Raw genomic sequence first — 17,864 nt, 5'->3', positions numbered from 1 at the left:
TAATTTCTCCATCTGTCAGGTCAATTTTCACATGTAGGAAACATCCCATTGCGCCCGCCGGGGCTGGGGATTCGGCCCCGGGGGTGGGGTAGGGGGGGCTGTGCCCCGCGGCACCGCGCATCTGCCCGCGGAGGTGGGGGGGGGCATCGTACCCAGCCCCGCGCAGGACAGTGCCAGCCGCGGGGACGGGGCGGCGGTAGCGGGTCCCTGCCGGGCCCCCGGGCCCCGTTTGCAGCTGCTCCGCGCCCAGAGCGCCCGCTCCGCGCAAGCGGCAGCAGCTGCCGCCTGCGCGGCTTTCCCGCCCCCGCGCTGCGCAGCCCACCCGGCACCCCCGGCCCGGCCCTTTCTTGGATCTTGGGAGTGTGAAGGAGGCAGCCGCGGGAGCCTTCGCGCTGTAGCCACGCCGCTTTGGGACTGTCCTGCGGGGTCACTACGAAATAGCATCTGTCACCCCCCCGCAACCCCAAACCTAAACCCAAACCCCAGCCCGCCCCGGCCGCGGCTCCCCCGCCCCGCTCACCCCACCCCCCCCGCCCCCGCCCAGTCCCTCCTCCCCTGCCCTCCGAGCACTTTTCCAGCTTTTTTTGCCGACGTGCTCCCGTGCTCCGGGTCCTTCCCCGTGCCGCCGTGGGGAGCTCACTCCGCCTCCCTCTCCCAACCCAAACTTCACTCCCTCCTCAGCATGGGAGGCAGCATCACCTAGCGCGGCAGCCCGGGCGGCGGGGACCGGCGAGATCACTGCGGGCACCCCCGACCCCCGCCCCGCCATGGGCACCGCGGGCCGGCAGCGCCGCCGGGCTCCGCTGCGGCCGCACTAGCGGAGCGGGGCGCGGGGCAGGGGCGCGTCCCCCGCTGTCATGATCTCGGCCGCCGGCAGGAGGGGGCTGGGAGCGGAGCCCCGGGCGCCGGGGGTAAGTTGTCCCGCACTCCACACCCCCCCCCCCCCTTTTTTTTTTTTTAACTAGTTGCCCCCGCGGGGGTGGGAGCGGTGTTGCCCGCTGAGCTCTGCTCTCTCCGCAGGTGGCGGAGGGGAGCGCGGCGCGGGAGCTCTCCCCGCGGAGGAGGCCGCCGCCCGCCGCCCAGGAGGAGCGCTGCGCCAGCCGCCCGCCGCCCGAGGGAGCGGGGGCCGCCGCGGGGGCCGAGCCGCGGCCGCTGGAGCGGGCGGCGGCCGGGGGCTGGTGCCGGAGCTGCCAGGCCCAGCTGGCCGAGCTGAGGAGGCAGGCGGCACGGCTAGCCGGCGGCTGCCCGCCCAACGCCCCGCCGGTAAGTGCGCCCGCACCGCGCCGGGCCCGCCGGGCGGGGAGGGGGCGCGGGGCCGGGGCGCGTCCCCGCGGTCTAGGACGGGGGCGTGACGGCGAACCGGCGCTTCCAGCCCGGAGGGTTCTGCCGAACTTCAAGGGTTTCCCCTCCCGGGCTTTATCAAAAAGCGAAACTGCGCGGCTGGACGCGCACCCTCCGCTGCAGCCACCGGCTGCCAGAAACGTTTAACGCAAAATAATCGCGAGTTTCCAGGAGGAGCGGGCGAGAGCGGCGCGGCTCCGTGCTGGACGGCCCCCGGCCGAGCCCCAGCCGCCCCCAGCGCCGGCCGAGCCCCCGCGCCGCCCCCCGGGGCCGCCCCCGGCCGTCCCGCTCCGGGGCTGCGGGCGCGGGGCTGCTGCGGGGCTTTGCCCTTGCCCTTCCTGCGGGAATCTGCCGGGGCAGCGGCTCTGCTTCTCCTCCCGAGGAGCCCGTGAAACGCCGCTGAAAGTCACCCGCTCGTGTTTGCGGCGCCGGAGGAGGCTGCGCCCCCCCGGGTGCTGGGCTGCGCCCCCCCGGTGCCTTCCTGGCCCCGGTGGCCCTCGGGCAAGCCGGGGCCGTGCCATTTTCCTCCAGCTGGGACTTCACGGTGGCCCTTCATCTCTGGGAGTGAATGGAGGAAGAGCGTGGGGACGCCAGAGGTTTTCTTTAACACGTGTGCAGCTTTATTTGCATGTACTGTAGTTGTATGCACAGTTTTTCCTTCCCGTGTGTGTCTCCTTGTATCTTAGATGTCTTTATTCCTCTTGTCCCTTTTCTTTTAGTCAAAGCGCATGAAACAAAACTTTTGAAAGGTGGTATGGGTGGAAAAAAATACAGTCTTGATGCAGAGGCTTGCCTAGACACCTGAAGAGATCCCGAGGATTAGCTGACAGGACAAAATGTAACAGAAGACCCTGAGATTGTGTTTCAGGGCACACAAAACGTGTGTTGGGTCTTTGATAACATTTGGAAGTAACATATTGTTTTCTAAACAATGCTTATCGGGATGTTTGCAAGAATGGGGGGGAGGGTCTGAAGAGGAAGCCAAACCCTACTGACCTTCATTTTCATTCAAAGAGTTCCTGTATGATCTACAGAATTCCCATTGAATCTAAATATAGTTTTGTTTGGAAGTGCATTGTGGAGCAGTGTCCGAATGTGTGGCAAGGTCTGCATTTTCAGGCCAGATCCAAAGGCCTTTGAAATCCACAGGAGTCTCTCTGTTGACTTGCTGGGTTTGGTGTGGGCTCTGATTTCTGCGGTGTAAAAGGTCACGTATCTGTATCTTATCTCATTGAATTCGGGACTGCAGGACCTTTTGTTTCTGGATTGCTGCAAACGGTGGGAAGAAGTTTGGTTTCCCCTGGTGAGGCGCGTGCGATTGCTGGAGCGAGGAGCACATGAACCCCTGTTCCCACTGCTGGGGTGCGCCTCTGCCCCAAAGAATAGTGTCTGATCCGGGAGCGGATCACTGTCATGGGAAAAGCAAGCTGCCAGCGCAGGAGAGTCGGGGGCCTTGGCCAGGTGTTCAGGTGAGGAGACCTGTGAGCAAAGGCCTGTTTGTGTGGTCTCCTTCCTGCAAGTCCCTGGGGACATCCTTGATAAGCACTCGATGATGGGTAAATTAATCCCCCTTTTCTGCAGGGTTTCAAAGCATGCCTAGGAACGTAATAAAATAGTAGTCATCACAGTGTCAGAACCTCAACAGACCTGATTGCAGAGTAACAGGTACCTGGAGTTTACTTACTGAGTAGCATGTGGTAGTGTTAGATTTTAATTATTTTTTTTTTAAACATTTGCTAATGCTTAAGAGAACTCTAGCCTAATTGCAGGGTCAGACCCCCAGTAATCCTGGTGTAGTGAGCAGCTCCTCAGGAAAGAAGATGCAATGAACAGCCCTACTTACTGACTTCTGAGCGTGAAGTAGGTTAGCGGGAGATAACAGGCAGGGGTTCAGCTACTCAGCTGCTGTGAATTGGCCTTGCAGTGGGAATCTGATGCAATAAGCTGGCAGGTTGAGCACTGTGTAATGTTACGTTTGTGCCAGAAAGGCAGCTTGCTGCTTCCCCCCCTCCTTTCTTGTTTAATCATATAACAAGACATCTGGAAAAGCAGCTCCTCTCTGTAAGAGTTTCATGCCCATGCAATAAAAGTCCAAAGAGTTTCTTACAAGCTTTTCTAATGCACTGTCAAACTAAGCAAGTACTGGGTGAGTAAACACCAGAAGGCTACTGCTTGGAGCATGCTGCTCTCAAAGGATTTACCTCCTTTGCCATAATAATTAAGGGATCTTTCAGCGCAGATTCAGAAAGATTTCCACACCTGGTTGAAAACCCTTTGGAAAGGTGGGTGGGTGCCTCTGAGATGAAAGAAGGGCTAGTTTCCTGCTGTTGATATCTTTCCTGATGAAAGAGAGGAGGTGTGTTCTCATGCGTGGGACAGCTGACAGGGGATTGAATTCACATTAGAATAAAAAGCCAAGGTACTGTTTGGAGTCTGTGGGGATAACAAATCTAATTGCTTGAGAGGGCTATGATTCATACAGTTTATGTGTTGCTGTCCTTTCAATTAGACATATTTAAAATATATAATAAATTTAAAGTTTCAGTGCTCAGATGATGTGCATTGATTACAGAATACTGTTAGTTGTTTGTGTCTCTTTAAAGCCCTCCAAATCTCTGTGGACAGCTGATAAAAAGATACACCTCTTTGCTTATGTTAAAACTCTTTTAACAGTTCTCCCAAGTATTTACTGCACCCTACGCTGTCAATTCCCTTCTTTTTACTGCTGCTGCCTTTACAGCTTGCCACCACGGTGAGGCCTGTGTGTGAATCAAAATGCGATTTCCATCAAGCATGGATGGAAACGAGCAAAAGCTTAATCTGAAATTATTCCAGATTAGCATTTTGGTATTGCAGTATCAGCATCAGCGGCTGGGTCACGTACCGAACTAGTGCAGGAAGGAAAAAAAGAAAGGTGCCTTGGTTTATCCCTAATTAAAAGTTTTGTATGTGCCTTGCAGGCTGGGTCCCTGGGGAGCCGGTAATGAGATACAGGATCTCCAGCCACCGGGGTTCTGGCTGGAGTGGAGAGCAGGTTGTTGTGCCTGGAAGTTGTTGCTGTTGGCAGCTGTGGGGCAATCCACGGGAAATGAGTTGGTGGTCTGTGTCTCACTCCCAGCTGGCAAATAGCCTTGTCACAAAACCACCACAACAATTACTGCTAATTGGCATCACTGTTGGCAGTTTCACAGGAGGGGCTGAGGACTGAATGGGGATGTAGATCGAATTAGTAATAATAATACTTAGCACCTAAAATCTTCACAGTGCTTCACAAATGCTAATTAATTAATTTGTGTGATGCCCCTGTTTGATAAACCCAAACGTGCTGTCATTTAAAGAGGTGTATGTCTCCAAAAGGAAGGAAAGGGACAGGCAGGGACTGTCCAACGTGAGAGACATGCTCCTGCAGCTGCTTCGCCGCAAGTGAACTCTGCGCTCCCTCCAGTGCAGGCAGGCATTTTACGGCTACTGTAAAATGGTTTTAGCTAATCCCCTGTGAGCAGAGGAAGAAAGCTGTCTTGCTATGAGAAACGTGCACACTGGTACAGCTACATCCAAACTAGGGTTTTATACTGGTATAAATATTTTGGTTATAGAAAAGTGAGAATTGTACCCACTTACACTGGAATAAAAGGATTTTTTTTATCAGTACTGAATGGAGGCCAAGGCCAGAGGAAGTTCACTTTGGAAGTGGTTGGTTTTGAGGATTGTGTCTCTCCCAGCCCAGTGATTCAGATGCCCCATTTCACTTGCCCCCATCTCCCTCATCCCTGCCCCCCCAATCTGAGCAGTTTGTATTGTACCTGCTGCAAGTGTGGGTGGCTGTCAGAGGCAGCGTTAAGTGGGGCAGGAACACGCGTATTGTATTGTAGCTTGAGTTCAGCCAAGTTCTGGCTGTCCGAGTGTTTAAGAGCTTCTTTTCATCCCCATTTCCACATACTCCCCCCCCCCTTGTTGCATTACTTGCACTGTGTTACATGAGGCACACCGCTGAACAGCTCCCAGGGAGCCTGAAGGACAAGGGAGCGCATGTGGGCTCTTTATTGCTGGTGGGGTGGATGATGCTTTTCCTCTGGTACCTAAAAAAACTGTATTCCCAGTTGAGTGGGTGAGCTGTGGTTGGGTGTAAAGAGGCACACTGGCAGCCCTGGTCTGCAAGGAGTCTTGGTGACCAGGACAGGTCTTGCCTTTGGTTGCTAATGAGCCATGAATCATTTGAGGGAACTAAGCAAGTCCTAGCCCGCTGTGTCCTTGGCAGGACTTTGTGTTACACCAGCTAGAGTTGGAGGAAGCCCAGCTTCTCCAGAAAAAAGGGGAGGATAGCAGTGGCTTTAGATACAGTTTGCGCTGACACGTCTCAGCTGTGCAACGCTGCTGGACTGACCTCCCACCACACCCGCTTCTGATCCAAGCGATGGTCTCTTGGTACACCCGTACATGCTGCTGATTGCATCACCTGAAGGGGAGGTGAAGAACAAAGTTTTGGGGAGGGCATGCTCTTTCCTGTGGGTTTGTACTGTGTGCTGAATACCCACTACCTGTTTCCATGAGGAGCAGAACTAAGGAAGATGGTTTGGTAGCATGGATGCTTTGATCACCTCCTTTGCTGTCTCCATCCCTCTGCATTAGTCCCAGCTGTTCCCGGTGTGTCCCTGGTGACTCAGTAAGAGGCAGCACCTCTGCAGCTGCACACATACTCTTTGGCTGACGGTAAGCTGGTGCTTTAGGTATCTGGCTTCTGCTGAACAGGAACGGGTGGGTCCTAGCCAGCTTCTCTCACAGCCAGTCTGTGGAAGCTGCAGGAACTTGCTCTGAGCTTTCTACCTCAGCTTCAGATCATTTGGCAGGTTCAAAAGCTGATAAGGAGTGCTGGCAGCAAGGAGGATGGAAAGAAGGTCAGTGCAGGACTTCTTACTGCTTTGGAAATCCAGGCCAACAGGGCAAGCGTGGGATTGAGGACTGTGGTCTGGTTGCATGAGGGCCAACGGATGCTTTGTTAGTCCCACCTTGGCTACTCTGACGGCATGGTATCAGGAGGACTATCAGCAAGGCGAGCTTGCATGATCCCTGGCTGCCAGTACCTGTCTCCACACTACTGGGTGTTCAGGAGCCTGGAAAAGGGCTCTGTGTCCCCAGCACTGGCCTGCAGCATCATGCTTCCTTGAAAGAGCTGGGGTTCAGAGAACATGGGGGGCTTCTTTCAGCATTTGGGATGCGTGTGGGATAGGTCTAAGCTTTTAGAAGCAAGCCCTGACTTTTTGTGGAATTTTTCTTCCCCTTCCCATGCCCATAGTTTTCTCCTCGTGTGTCAGCCTCTTCTACTGAGTGGCATGGTCACCTGGAATTTGAGAGTCCTGGTGATAAGGCTGCTGTGTCTTGGGTAAGTTTGGGATCCTCTGCTCCTGAGGGGCTGTTTTTCTTTTCATGGGAGGCCTTTCTGCAACTGGGTTGATGTGGATAAGGCAAATGGAGTGGGAAAACTGTGTCTTTTACAGATTGCTCTCTAGAGGAATCCAGTTTTCAGGGCTCTTCACAAGCCCTTAATGCGCCTGAAAATGTTTTATATTTCACATTTCAAAAACGCCTAAGTGGAAAAGTCATGTCTTAGTTAATAAATACAAAACTACGGGGCATTTTTTTGAGATGCACATTTAATATTTAATTTTGTGAGAGAGACTCTTGCAGAGACTTGGCTGTGGAGTGCTCCAGGCTATGAGCTCAGATGTGGATTTCAGGTACGTGTGCAGTCTAATAACGGGGTTAGTGACAACAACGTGTCAAATGTGTTGACATGAGCAGTTCCCTTGTTTCAGTCAGCGCGGTAGTCCCCATGCTATATGATACGCAGCAGAAACTAATTGTAATGAGTTTGCTTTAGAAATTTAGGATTTTCAAGCATGCCCTTTTAAAATACAGGTGAGTGGGATTATCTTGCAGTTCAGATGCCGGAGGCAAGAGACATTCTAACTGGGGGATCTGAAGTGGGGGGAGCAGGGATTGCACAATTAGCTGAAGGTACTGCGGTCTCCTGGGTAGCTGAGGATAATTAGTATTGCTCTGGCTCTTTCTCCAGCTAATTCCTTCAGCACCCTGCCCTATTAGGGAAAAGGGAGGAAACACATAAACCATTTCAAAGTCCCAGGGGGTGGAAAAGAGCATCTGCTCCTAACATCTGAGGTTACTTTGAACCTGTTGAAATATGTAGTAGCTGCTTTATTGTTTTTGCCAAGAGTTTCCACCTACAGTGATCACAACCTCTGACTTCTTAACAGTGAGGTTGTAGGAGGCAGCAGTCATCCTCCTCTTCCCCAGCCCACAGTAGCAGATAGTGGCTGCTTCTGTGGACCCAGCACTGCAGGGTGTTGGAGCAGGGATGGCTGAAACCACCTTTTTTTTGTATTGAAAGAAAAAGAGATTTTTCTTTCCCAGGAGCAGGATCACCCACCATGTACACGGTTGCTGCATGGGTCTCCTGCTGCTGGGGTACTCCACTGTGACTGTACTCTGTGGGTCTGAATCCTTCCCACAGTGAGGACGCCAAAGCAGCGAAGAGCCAGTTAGTCCCTGGGTTTTCAGCTGACAGATAAGCATTTTGTTGTGAAAAGTGAGCGGAGATTTTGCTTCACCCTGGCTAGAGGAGGAGACTCTATCTGGAAATATGTGCTCATCTGATAGAAGATTTTTCTGTGACAGTGCTGTTGCCTTTCTCAAAATGGAATTACCTTCAGGAACTAGATCTATTTGGATGTTGTTCACACTGGGTATGGCAGGCAGCTGCCCATCTCGGAGTATTGTATGGCCTTTTCTTTCTTTTTTTTTTAATTTTTTTTTATTTTTTTTTTTTTATTTACTGGAAATATATGGACTGTAATTTGCCTGGATTTGTTTCTCTCTTCTCTGACTTCAGACCCGCAGCACTGGAATAGATTTTGTATTTATGTCCAGTATATCCCCAAATGGAAAGTATCTTTAGGAAGGAGGAAGTCTTGTCTGTTGCTGGTTGTGTTTGTGATCAGGAACAGGCTGACTTCTTTTGCAAGTGTCTACTAATTTTGTATAATCCTTCAGATGAGTGCCTTATGGGGGGAAACTTGCGCCTTCCTTTCAGGAGAACCATGCCTCCTGCTGCCTTTATTAACAGGAGGAATTGCATCCCACTGCAGGAATGTAAGACGTGAATTAAATCCCTAGATCTGTCGCTGACTTTGTGAATTTGGGCAAACTGCATCATATCAGTGTGTTTAATTTCTCCTTTGTCCAGCAGAGACAAAATGCTTCCATCTTCTGTCCCTTTTTACTAAAAACTTCATTTTTTTACATTTTTTTGTGTGGTGGGGACCCTCTCTATGACATCGAGCATCACTGTCTCTTCTTAGTAGACCTATCTGCTCCTGTATAATAACATGCATAATAAGGAAGAATATATAACACAGGGACACAGAAAACAACTGACTCTGTGACCTGCAACTGAACTTTTAGGTTGGGTGTCGGGGAGGAGGTTCTGCCACTGGGGTCTCTGCAACAGCAAAGCAGCAAGCAAAGCCAAGGACTTAGATTAATGGTGAAGATAGTAACAGATAGTCCTAAAAATCTGCCAGTTCACCAGGAGGGGAGTGGCGAAGCTGTGGAAGGGGACTGAAAAGTGCTGTGGTGTATGTCCAGGTGAAGGGGAGCTTGATTAAGTAGCAGGTATCGGATCTGCTCGGGTAGCATGGACTAGTGCTGTGCCGATGCTATCTGAAAGGGGTTTATCTGCACCACGTCTCCCTGTGATAAAACTTGAAAGCTGCCTTGTGGAAATATGGTGTGGCCTTGTGAATCGGGAGCTCTTCAGTGGCTTCAGTCCCTCATACTGCTGTAGAAGTTTGTGCCAAGGTGTGTTACTTATTGGTTTTTCATGTTTTATTCTTAAATGGAAAAAAAGGAAAATTTTGTAGAGGAACCCAAGAGTAAAGCTTCAAACAGCTACTCCAAGCAAGAGGCGTGGTGGGTATGTGACACTTTGCAGGAGTAACCTATTCTTCTCTAGGGTAAGTTAAAGTGACTGTAAACTTTTGGTGTATAGTTCTTCGGACTGACTTCTTTGCCTTGAAGCTGTGTGAGGTTTTAAGGTGTAGCTGGAAGATGTTTTTGTATTAGAGAAAGAACATTTAACTGGTATGAATCTATCTCCCTGTTTTAGGCAGCATAATGCCACTGTTGCATGTTCGTTTTATCACCAGGAGTCTGACTGTTGTATGCATCACCCTAAGGTACAGTGAATCAGCGAAATCTCGGCACTTGCTCACAAAAAAAGGCTTACGTGCGTACAGTTACCCTTCTTTTGAGTCAGGCTTTAAAATCAGTCTTTGATCAGCTTTCCTGGAGTTTGGCAGGCGGCTCTGAGTTTCGGCTGGGGCCGGGCCAGCATTACCATACGTCAATACCTGTGCAGAATTGATTGGAATGCCAGACGGCTGTGGAAAAATGATCAATTTTCATTTAGCTTTTAGCAAATCTTCCCCTAACGTTGCTGAGGGATTTTACACTGCTCGGTGGATGGGGTGGGAAGCCTGTCCAGAGCTGAAATGTGATACTTCTGGCTCGGCTGGGCATTGACCGGCTTTCAGATTTAGCTGTGAAAGGGAAGCGTTAGTCCTAGTTCTCACAGCATTCAAAAGATTACATGAAAATGTGTTTCCTGTTTCACCACAACATGCAATTTGTTACAGCATGGTTTGTGTCTCTGTCTGTGTGTATATATTGATCAGTGCTGGTTATACTGTAAACGGGCAGCGTTTTGTTTTGTGTTTTAAGCCGTTTGGGAAGTTAGATGTACTCAGTTAGTTCTGTACTCTTTCTGGTGCCTTGTGTTGTTCTACTGTGTTGTATGTTGTAGCATGTATTTACTCCTGGCATTGCCGCTGTTCTCGTGGATCGGAGTACAGTGGTTTCCTACACCTTGCATGTAGCTCTCCTGCAGTGGTTGCCTGCTGCTTTTTGCATCTCACGTGGCTCCTGGTAGTACAGAAGTGGCAGCTATGCCCAGGGTCCATCATGTGGCCCTTGGCAGAGTGGTGCTGCTGAGTGTTTTGGAGGGGGTGAGCCTGCTGAGGTGGCTGAGATCAGTGGCACTAAGCTGGGCTGGTGGCACACATCGAATCCTCATCCCGAATTAGGGCAGCAGGAACTGTTGCCTTCCCCAGACCGCAGGGTGCCTCTGGGAACTCTCTGGGATGTGGCAGTCTTAACAGCTGTCAGAAATACGATGATGAGCAAGTGGCTTGTACAAATCTGTCCATCCCTGTTTCAGTTACTTTACTACTTTTTGAGTCATCTGTAGAGGATCTCCATACTGTTTGGTGTGGAGTGGTGGAAGCCTTCAGCTCTTCCCTTGGTAGCTGTTGGGTCCTCTTTGAGTGCCCCTGGACAAAACATGCCAGTGTTGTGACAGACCCTCTCTTTAATGCCAGTTTGTCTGCTATGGAGTGTAAAAGCAACTGCTTGTATCTACTGCCCAGCTGCAGCCAGGATGAGGTGACCAATGGCACAGTTCTCAGGAGGGTCAAATGGCCAGGAGGCAAACCTTATAAATGTGCCCTGTGCTTCAGTTGCATGCTTGGTAGATGTGGGTGTGGAAGTGGCTCCAGAAGCCAAGGTTGCTGCCAGGCCTGGATGACCAGTCACCAGCCCAGACTGGGAGCATCCCACATGGCCTATTTCATACAAGTAAGGGATTTTCAGCTGCAGTAAATAGCAAAAGTTGGACAGATCTGGCCTCTGTTCAGCAGGTGAAGCTTGATGTCTAAATGATGGAAGGAAGGGTAGGGAGAGAGCTGCATGAGCCAGTCCCTGGCAGCTCCACTTGTGAGAACGAGTGCTCCAGCACCAGAGGGGAATGGAGCTGAATCTCGGGTAGTCCCCCCGTGCTGCCCTGGTGCTGGGTGCGCATGAGCAGGAGGGGTGTTCCCGTCCCGCTGCCTGGCACTGTGCCCACTGGCCCCAAGGAAACGGTCATTAGTGAAGAGAAACAAATTTGCTTTACAAAATTTGGCCTTTGAAGGTTGGAGGTGAGGCACAAGTGACTTTGCCACCGTCATTTCTGGGCGATGCTGGTGCTGCTGCTCTGGCTGGTGAGCAGAGGGTGGAAGGGAGGGTTTGCCTCTGAGATACCCCTTTGAGGAGAGGTGCCGTAGCCTTAATATGAACCACAGGTGCTGCCGATCTTTTGTGAGCTAAGCTGTCTTAAAAACTATGCCGTGGGTGAAACATGGGCCAGGATTTGGCCTGTAACTATTTTGCCTGTAGCTTGTAATTAAATATAAAGTTAAACCCAGAATATCCAGTTAAAATGTTCAGGTGTTAGTGTAGCTTGTGTAACTGTGAACACAGAAGTGAGATATTTTGCTGTCTCCCTCTGAAGATTTTGTTGCAAAGAAAGGCAAATACATTTGACATTCCTCCAACAAGCTCTCACAAGGGTAATTTTGTGTGGAAGATTGAGTGGCAGGGAAACACTGTAACATATTGTCCTTTTGTGGGTTTTGTAAAGAGGAGATACAGTTGAAGTAATTTATAATATGCACAGAGTCTCAGCAGTCTGCTGAGAGAACGTCTTCAGCAATTACCTGTAAGAATAAAGTAAAAATAATTTATTATTGATATTTGCATTCCACATATTAAGAAATATTTCTTCTGATATTGTTAATTTTTTATTTGTAGGCTCCAAAGGAGTGTAGAGTAAGACAAATGTGGTTGAGAAAGAAAAATATATGAGTTAATGTATTAAGTTTACATATTTTTCATTTGATGGATTTATGGTTTTTAATTACACGTTCATGTCTTGCAATGGGATCCCTGGGGGCCCTTTCTGAATTTCATACTTACACTCTTATAAATGTGAGATGCTTTAACCTGCCACCTTGTGCAGTCTTACTGCTGCTTGACTGACCTCTGGTGATGTTACTTTTTATTCAAGTTTAAAATCTGAGACCTCCACAAAGAGCTACATGATTAAAAAATACCCGTGTGATGGAGAGAGTTTCTCAGCCTGGCAGGTTGTACTTGTGAAACGCAGACCGTGAATGAGTTCCTCTGATGTTTGCATGGAAAGGGTGGATGTTGTGGTCAGCATTTGCCCGTTGATCACAAGTAGTAATGCCCTGGCCTCAGCTCATGGCTGTACTGAGTCCCTGGGAGCTGTTTGGCAGCGGAAAGTAGTGATGGCTTTGGCAGCAGCCTTTTGGGGAGTGGTGGCAGGGTTTGGAGAAGAGTGTTTGCAGTCAGCCTGAACCTGGCTGTACGTGTCTCTGCTTCTGTCTCCAGTTACATATGGCGCTGGATTTTCATTTCAAAACAGTTTGCGTCGTGGTTCTTTTATTGACAGTGGAATTGAAAACCTGTGTTAACAGGTGGAAAATGAAGCCTGTTGGCGCTGTGTAGTTTCGGTTGATTTACACTGGTGAAATGAAGAGGAAGCCAGGCTGCAGAACTGAGTCCATGTCTGTGTTCCAAATCTGTCTCTCTGCGTAGGTATCAATAGTTCTGTCTGCTTTTTTTTTCTAGCACATCCTCTTCATTCTTCTGTTCAGTGGAAACATAATTACCTGTGTGTGTGTGTAAACAGTGCCAGGATCTGTTTGGTATAACTAAGACATAGCTTATCCAGGAGGCAAACAACCCAGGCTGATAATATTCAGACTTTCCAAAATAAATTTGCCTTGGGACTGAAACTGAGCGCAAATATTCAGCCCTCACTTGAGCCCCTTTTCTCACATTTGTGCTGTATATCCTTTTATTATTCTGGTCATGGCTGCCCCTAAGCACAGACAGCTCAAGAGCAAAATAACTCCGATCTGTGCTGCAAGAATTTGGTTGGGGTTCAGCTTCTTATTGCCAAGCTGTTTGATGACATGAAAGATATGTTATATGCAGGGCTGGCTTTTCTGACCCACGCCCGGGTTTCTTCACTGAGCGTTTCATTGCTGTGGGAGGGCTTGACTCTCGTAGGATTGGGTGCGACGAGGAGTGTGAAGCGGGTAGTTAAAGAGCTGCAATGCAGAATAGACACTTGACCCTGGGAAGCGAACACAAGGGAGAACGCAAAGGCGTTGTTCTCTGACAGCAATGCATTGGAAGGTGTCTACTTTTCTGTGTTTTTCTCTTTGTAGTTTCCATTCAAATTCCTCTTGCTAGTCTGGGTTCAGTCTGATTTTTCTTTCTTCTTGCCACTGGAGCAACAACCTCATTTGCCAGTGTTGGAAAGTAGTTCAGGGCATCCCCTCCTTTCTAAAGGCTGTACCTCTGCTTTCTGTGGAAGCAGTGGAAGGTCTGGTACAGAAGGTTGTCTTACTGAGCATAATGGTACAGAAGCGGTTCACCTGCTTCTAAAGGAGTAAGCTGAAAAATGTCTGTGATTATTCATGCAGTGGATCTACATTTTTTTTCTTGTTGAACAATCTGCTGCTTTTTGTGCTTCAACAGGATTCTTTAGGTCTGTGCAAGAGCAGAGTTAAGGTAATCCTGATCTTGCAGAGGAGTTAGTTAACCCAGGAGTCTTCTAGCTCAGCTGAGTACAATACAAGACTGACATCAGCAAGAGATTAGAATAAGCTTCGTTATCTTCAAAGACTGTTTATTTAATGGCTGGGGAACCTCTCTGTAGGTAGAGAGGTAGGAAATGCCCTCAGGCAGGCAGGAGCTGATAGCATCACACAGAGTGGTAGTGTTTCTCCTCAAGCATCCTTAGATTGCTTGTGTGCTTCTCCCAGCCTGCTGGCTGCCTCTGTGTATACCACCAGTAGGGAGGTCTTTAAGAGATTGCCAAGGTAATTTTGGATGCTAAGAAGTGAACCCAAACAAAATCCTTGTAGCTTTTGGGTTATTTCTTCCGTGTCCTACCAACTTTCGCCCTGTATAGGGTAATTGTATGGGCAGTCCATAGCTTCTGGCTTGTTTTTTATTTTTATTGTTTGCCTATTTTTTTTCCCTAAATTCCAGTTAATTTTCAGGGGAGATGTGCTTACAGGGTAGCTTCTGCTGAAAGCATACCCAGAGTTAGTGTGTCTGTCTGTGGTGTGGTGGGGAGGGAAGGGAGAAAGGGGAAGGGTGTGCTGCTGTTCAGCGCTGGGCTCTCAGTGCCTGCCCTGTGGGGCGATGCGATGGGTATGGGGCACGTGTTGCTGTGCAGTGTTGGCTCTGCTGGGAAGCACAGTCTGTCAGGAGAATAAGTCTTTCTGATAAACGTCCCTATTCAACACCCAAACGGTGTAATAACTTGAAGAATCAACTTTGACAAATCCTAGGGCAGTATTGCTTCTATTTGTCTTACTTAAGTACATCCATAAGTTTTCTTCAAAATATTGGTTGGATGTATTTTAAAAGTCTCAGAGCAGAGCAGTGTTATCTACCCTTGGATATTTCAGCTATCAGTCGTAATCACATGAAAGATGATATGTCGTTGGTTTGGGTTTCCAGAGGGTTCTTGTGCAGGACTTGGGTCTTTTCTGCAGAGTTCCTTTTGATAGCAGTGAGGTTACCTCTGATCTCCAGTAAAAAGGACAACTTGATTTGCAGATTGCTGGGTAGAAGCTGCTATAAACTTAATTTGGAACCCACTGGGATACATGTCCCACATGCAGGTGTTCAGCTTTTCCATCTTTCTTACAAAAACATTCCTGTAAAAGTGATCTTTAGAGCCAGTTTGTGCCTCACTGGCACAATTTTTTTTTTCAATACAAAGCGGAGATGCAGTGTTCCAGGCAGATATATTTTCGCTCCCAGCTGTTTTGAATGCTCATTTGATCTTAAGTCTTTGTTCAATCCAGTCCTGTGTCATTAATGACTCTGGAGTAAGTAGGTACGCAGAGCTGGAGGAAATCCTGCTTTATACGTTCCTATTCTAAGGGAGCCTCAGCAAGACTAACAATAATGCTGCTCGGTGAGGTAATGGGTAAACATAGTAAGAAATAAAAACGTGCTTAGTCCTTACTGAAGCAGAAAAATAGCTTATGAAGCATAATGTTGTCTTTGATACGTGTAGATAATCGGACCTGCTTCAGTCTGTGGATTAAGGCATTAACTGGGGCAGCCAAAACAGCTTCTCATAAAGAACCTGTCCCTCTGGTTGTAAAGGAGTTGTCAGCAAATGCTAATGAGAATTAAAAAGAAGTAGGAGGCCAGTCATAACCTGGTGAAGTCACTCGAAAGGCTTGCCTTGACTTCAGCGGGCAGTTAGTTCCCACCTGAGGTGGAGGGTTGCGTTGTGCAGCTTTGAGTTATCTCGAGTCTGATGTGGGTGCTGGTTCCAGTCAAGGGGGTGGGTGGTGCACAGCAAAGCTCCAGTGAAGCCTTGGGTTTGTACCTGTCCCCTTCACGGTCCTTTCTAAACATTGTGGGAAAGAGAAAATGGGGGCATCCCCCTGCTTTTCCTTACCTGTGCTGAATTAACAAAGTTTAGTAGAAGAGAAGTATTTGTTTTCAAGAAGAACCAGCGTTCTTGTGGGTCAAACTTCTTCATCAAGTTCTTGAGGAAGTCAAGGCTAGATTTAAAGGTTTTTGTCTCGGTCAATAGATGGACAGCAGGCAGAAAACCAGGATGAAACATTGGTAGCAGTTTTAGGAACCTGTTGCCTGCTTTTTTGAGAAGAAAATGTGAAATTGTATAATTTTTTCCATCAGCCAGCTTCCCTAGCAGCACGTGTGAATACCGTGAAACATCTCAGCTCCAGCTTACTCACGCTGCCTGTGCTACAGGCTTCCCCAGGGACCTAGGGCAAGTCAGCTAGCATTAGGTTTTTAGATATACTTACCCCATTTAGCATATGCATTTTGCTCAGCATGCGATTACTGACTAGTGAGTTGCAAGCATATATACCAGATCCCTCTTGCTGGTGTTCCTTATATATGCACCAGTTTTTATGTGCATTAGTTTGGTGTGTATGCTTCAACTATATGTTCTAATCTCTCTCTCCCTTCATGTTTTTGACCATTAAACAGCAGTGATTCCTTTTCTTTGAGTAAGTAGACAGTTGTACTTGTGACATATTTTAAGACCATATTTTAGAAATCATAGACTTAAGTGCTTGTGATTTGTCTTGTTGTACTTTGAGTCCTTAAATATCAGACACTCTGAATAGTTCCTAGGATTTTCCTCTTTTATTTGGGCAGTGTCAGCTGATGAGAAGGCAGCTGGTGTGCTGAAAGCATCATTCCCTTAAGAATTTGATGTGTGATGTGTTTAGCTCGGGAGAAAGCCTAGTGACAATTGCCCTTCTGTGTTGTTTTTTTGTTTTGTTTTTGTTTTGTTTTTTTTTTCTTTTCCCCCTAAAAGTTGCTTTCTTGACGTGTTGGTTTAATGGTGAAAGAATGCTGCAATGCGCTTCGTTGTGCAATGCCTTTCAGGTGGTGAGAGATGCCTGAGGAATGAGGGAGATCCCGGCTGGCACTTGGGTGACCTGAGCTGATGGCTCTGTCCATAGCCCTGATTCCTGCCTGCCCAAAGAGCATCCGATACAGGCAGCTGCCGGCTGTGTGACCCCTCCTGGCGCGTGGCCCCGTGCCCTCCTGCCCGTTTGTGGGTCTGCCTGCTGGCAGTGCTTTCTGCTCTCCTGCTGTGCTTTTGGAGACGACAGCTCCACCAGGAGTCCTAGGTGGAGGGAGCTGTTGGACCCCTGATAGCAGGAGGGAGCTGGGGTACCTGTGTGTCTTCTGTAGAGCAGTGGATGATTGTGGCTCCCTTATGGGAACGGCGCTGCTTGGTGGGATGTTTAGGATAGGGGAGCCAAGGGGTGGATGTGCATTGGGCACCACAAGCTTGTAACTGCCTGGTGGAAGGTGCAAATGGGAAGTTGCCTGGAGCATCTCCTTCTTCCAGACCCCAATAACTGTGTTATTGGCTCCAGGCTATAGGAGGGAGGGAAACTATCCATTAACAGCTGCTTTCCAGAAACACTTGAGATTGAAGTCTAATGAGTATGTATCACCTCTAGTGTATCTTGCTTGTTTCAGGTTATGTTGTGATGGCAGTCCTGATCATTATCTCGTATTAATTTTCTAGACCGTGGTGTATGTGGATACACCTACTGTGCTGAGAGATTTCACTGCAAGATTAGAGACATGTGTAGGAAATTAGTAATGAGAGAAAAACGCGTAATTAAAAATGATATCAGTTTGGAAGCTCATCCATCTTCAGCCAGCTTGCTGGAAGAGAAAGGAGTCTTACACAATGCTTAGTGGTGGGAAAAACGCTTTTGGCTTTCTAAATTTTAAACAGGAAGGAACTATTTAAATGACAGACTTACAATAGTAATCAGGGCATTTACTTGGGAATGTTGGATCACATCTTGTAGCTGCATAATGTCAAGGTAACTCAGACCATATGAAGTTAAGGCAGACCTCAATATATTTGTTTTCTTTTAATGATACCTTCAGACAAATGTTGGTGTTTTTTTTTACTTATTTGGACCCTTTATAAAGCAATTGGGTCCTTGTACTGAAAATGGCATTTGTATTTTGAGGTAGTCAGATTTACATATGCTGAATAT

General features: G+C 48.5%; 1 protein-coding gene across 1 annotated transcript in view; it reads left to right on the top strand.

Moving 5' to 3' along the window:
- Nucleotides 1-593: 593 nt before the first annotated feature.
- KIF26A (kinesin family member 26A) overlaps nucleotides 594-17,864 on the top strand; it is a 102,513-nt gene continuing 85,242 nt past the window's right edge. The window contains exons 1-2 of the mRNA XM_055817841.1: nucleotides 594-911; nucleotides 1,021-1,263. Coding sequence (XP_055673816.1) covers nucleotides 858-911; nucleotides 1,021-1,263 — 297 coding nt within the window. The 5' untranslated portion in view covers nucleotides 594-857. The remainder of the gene's footprint in view (nucleotides 912-1,020; nucleotides 1,264-17,864) is intronic.

This window comes from Falco peregrinus, chromosome 1 (assembly GCF_023634155.1).
Source record: "Falco peregrinus isolate bFalPer1 chromosome 1, bFalPer1.pri, whole genome shotgun sequence".
In the NCBI taxonomy this organism is placed as follows: domain Eukaryota; kingdom Metazoa; phylum Chordata; class Aves; order Falconiformes; family Falconidae; genus Falco; species Falco peregrinus.
Note: the sequence above shows the minus strand (reverse complement) of the source record. Positions and strands in the feature narration are given on the sequence as shown.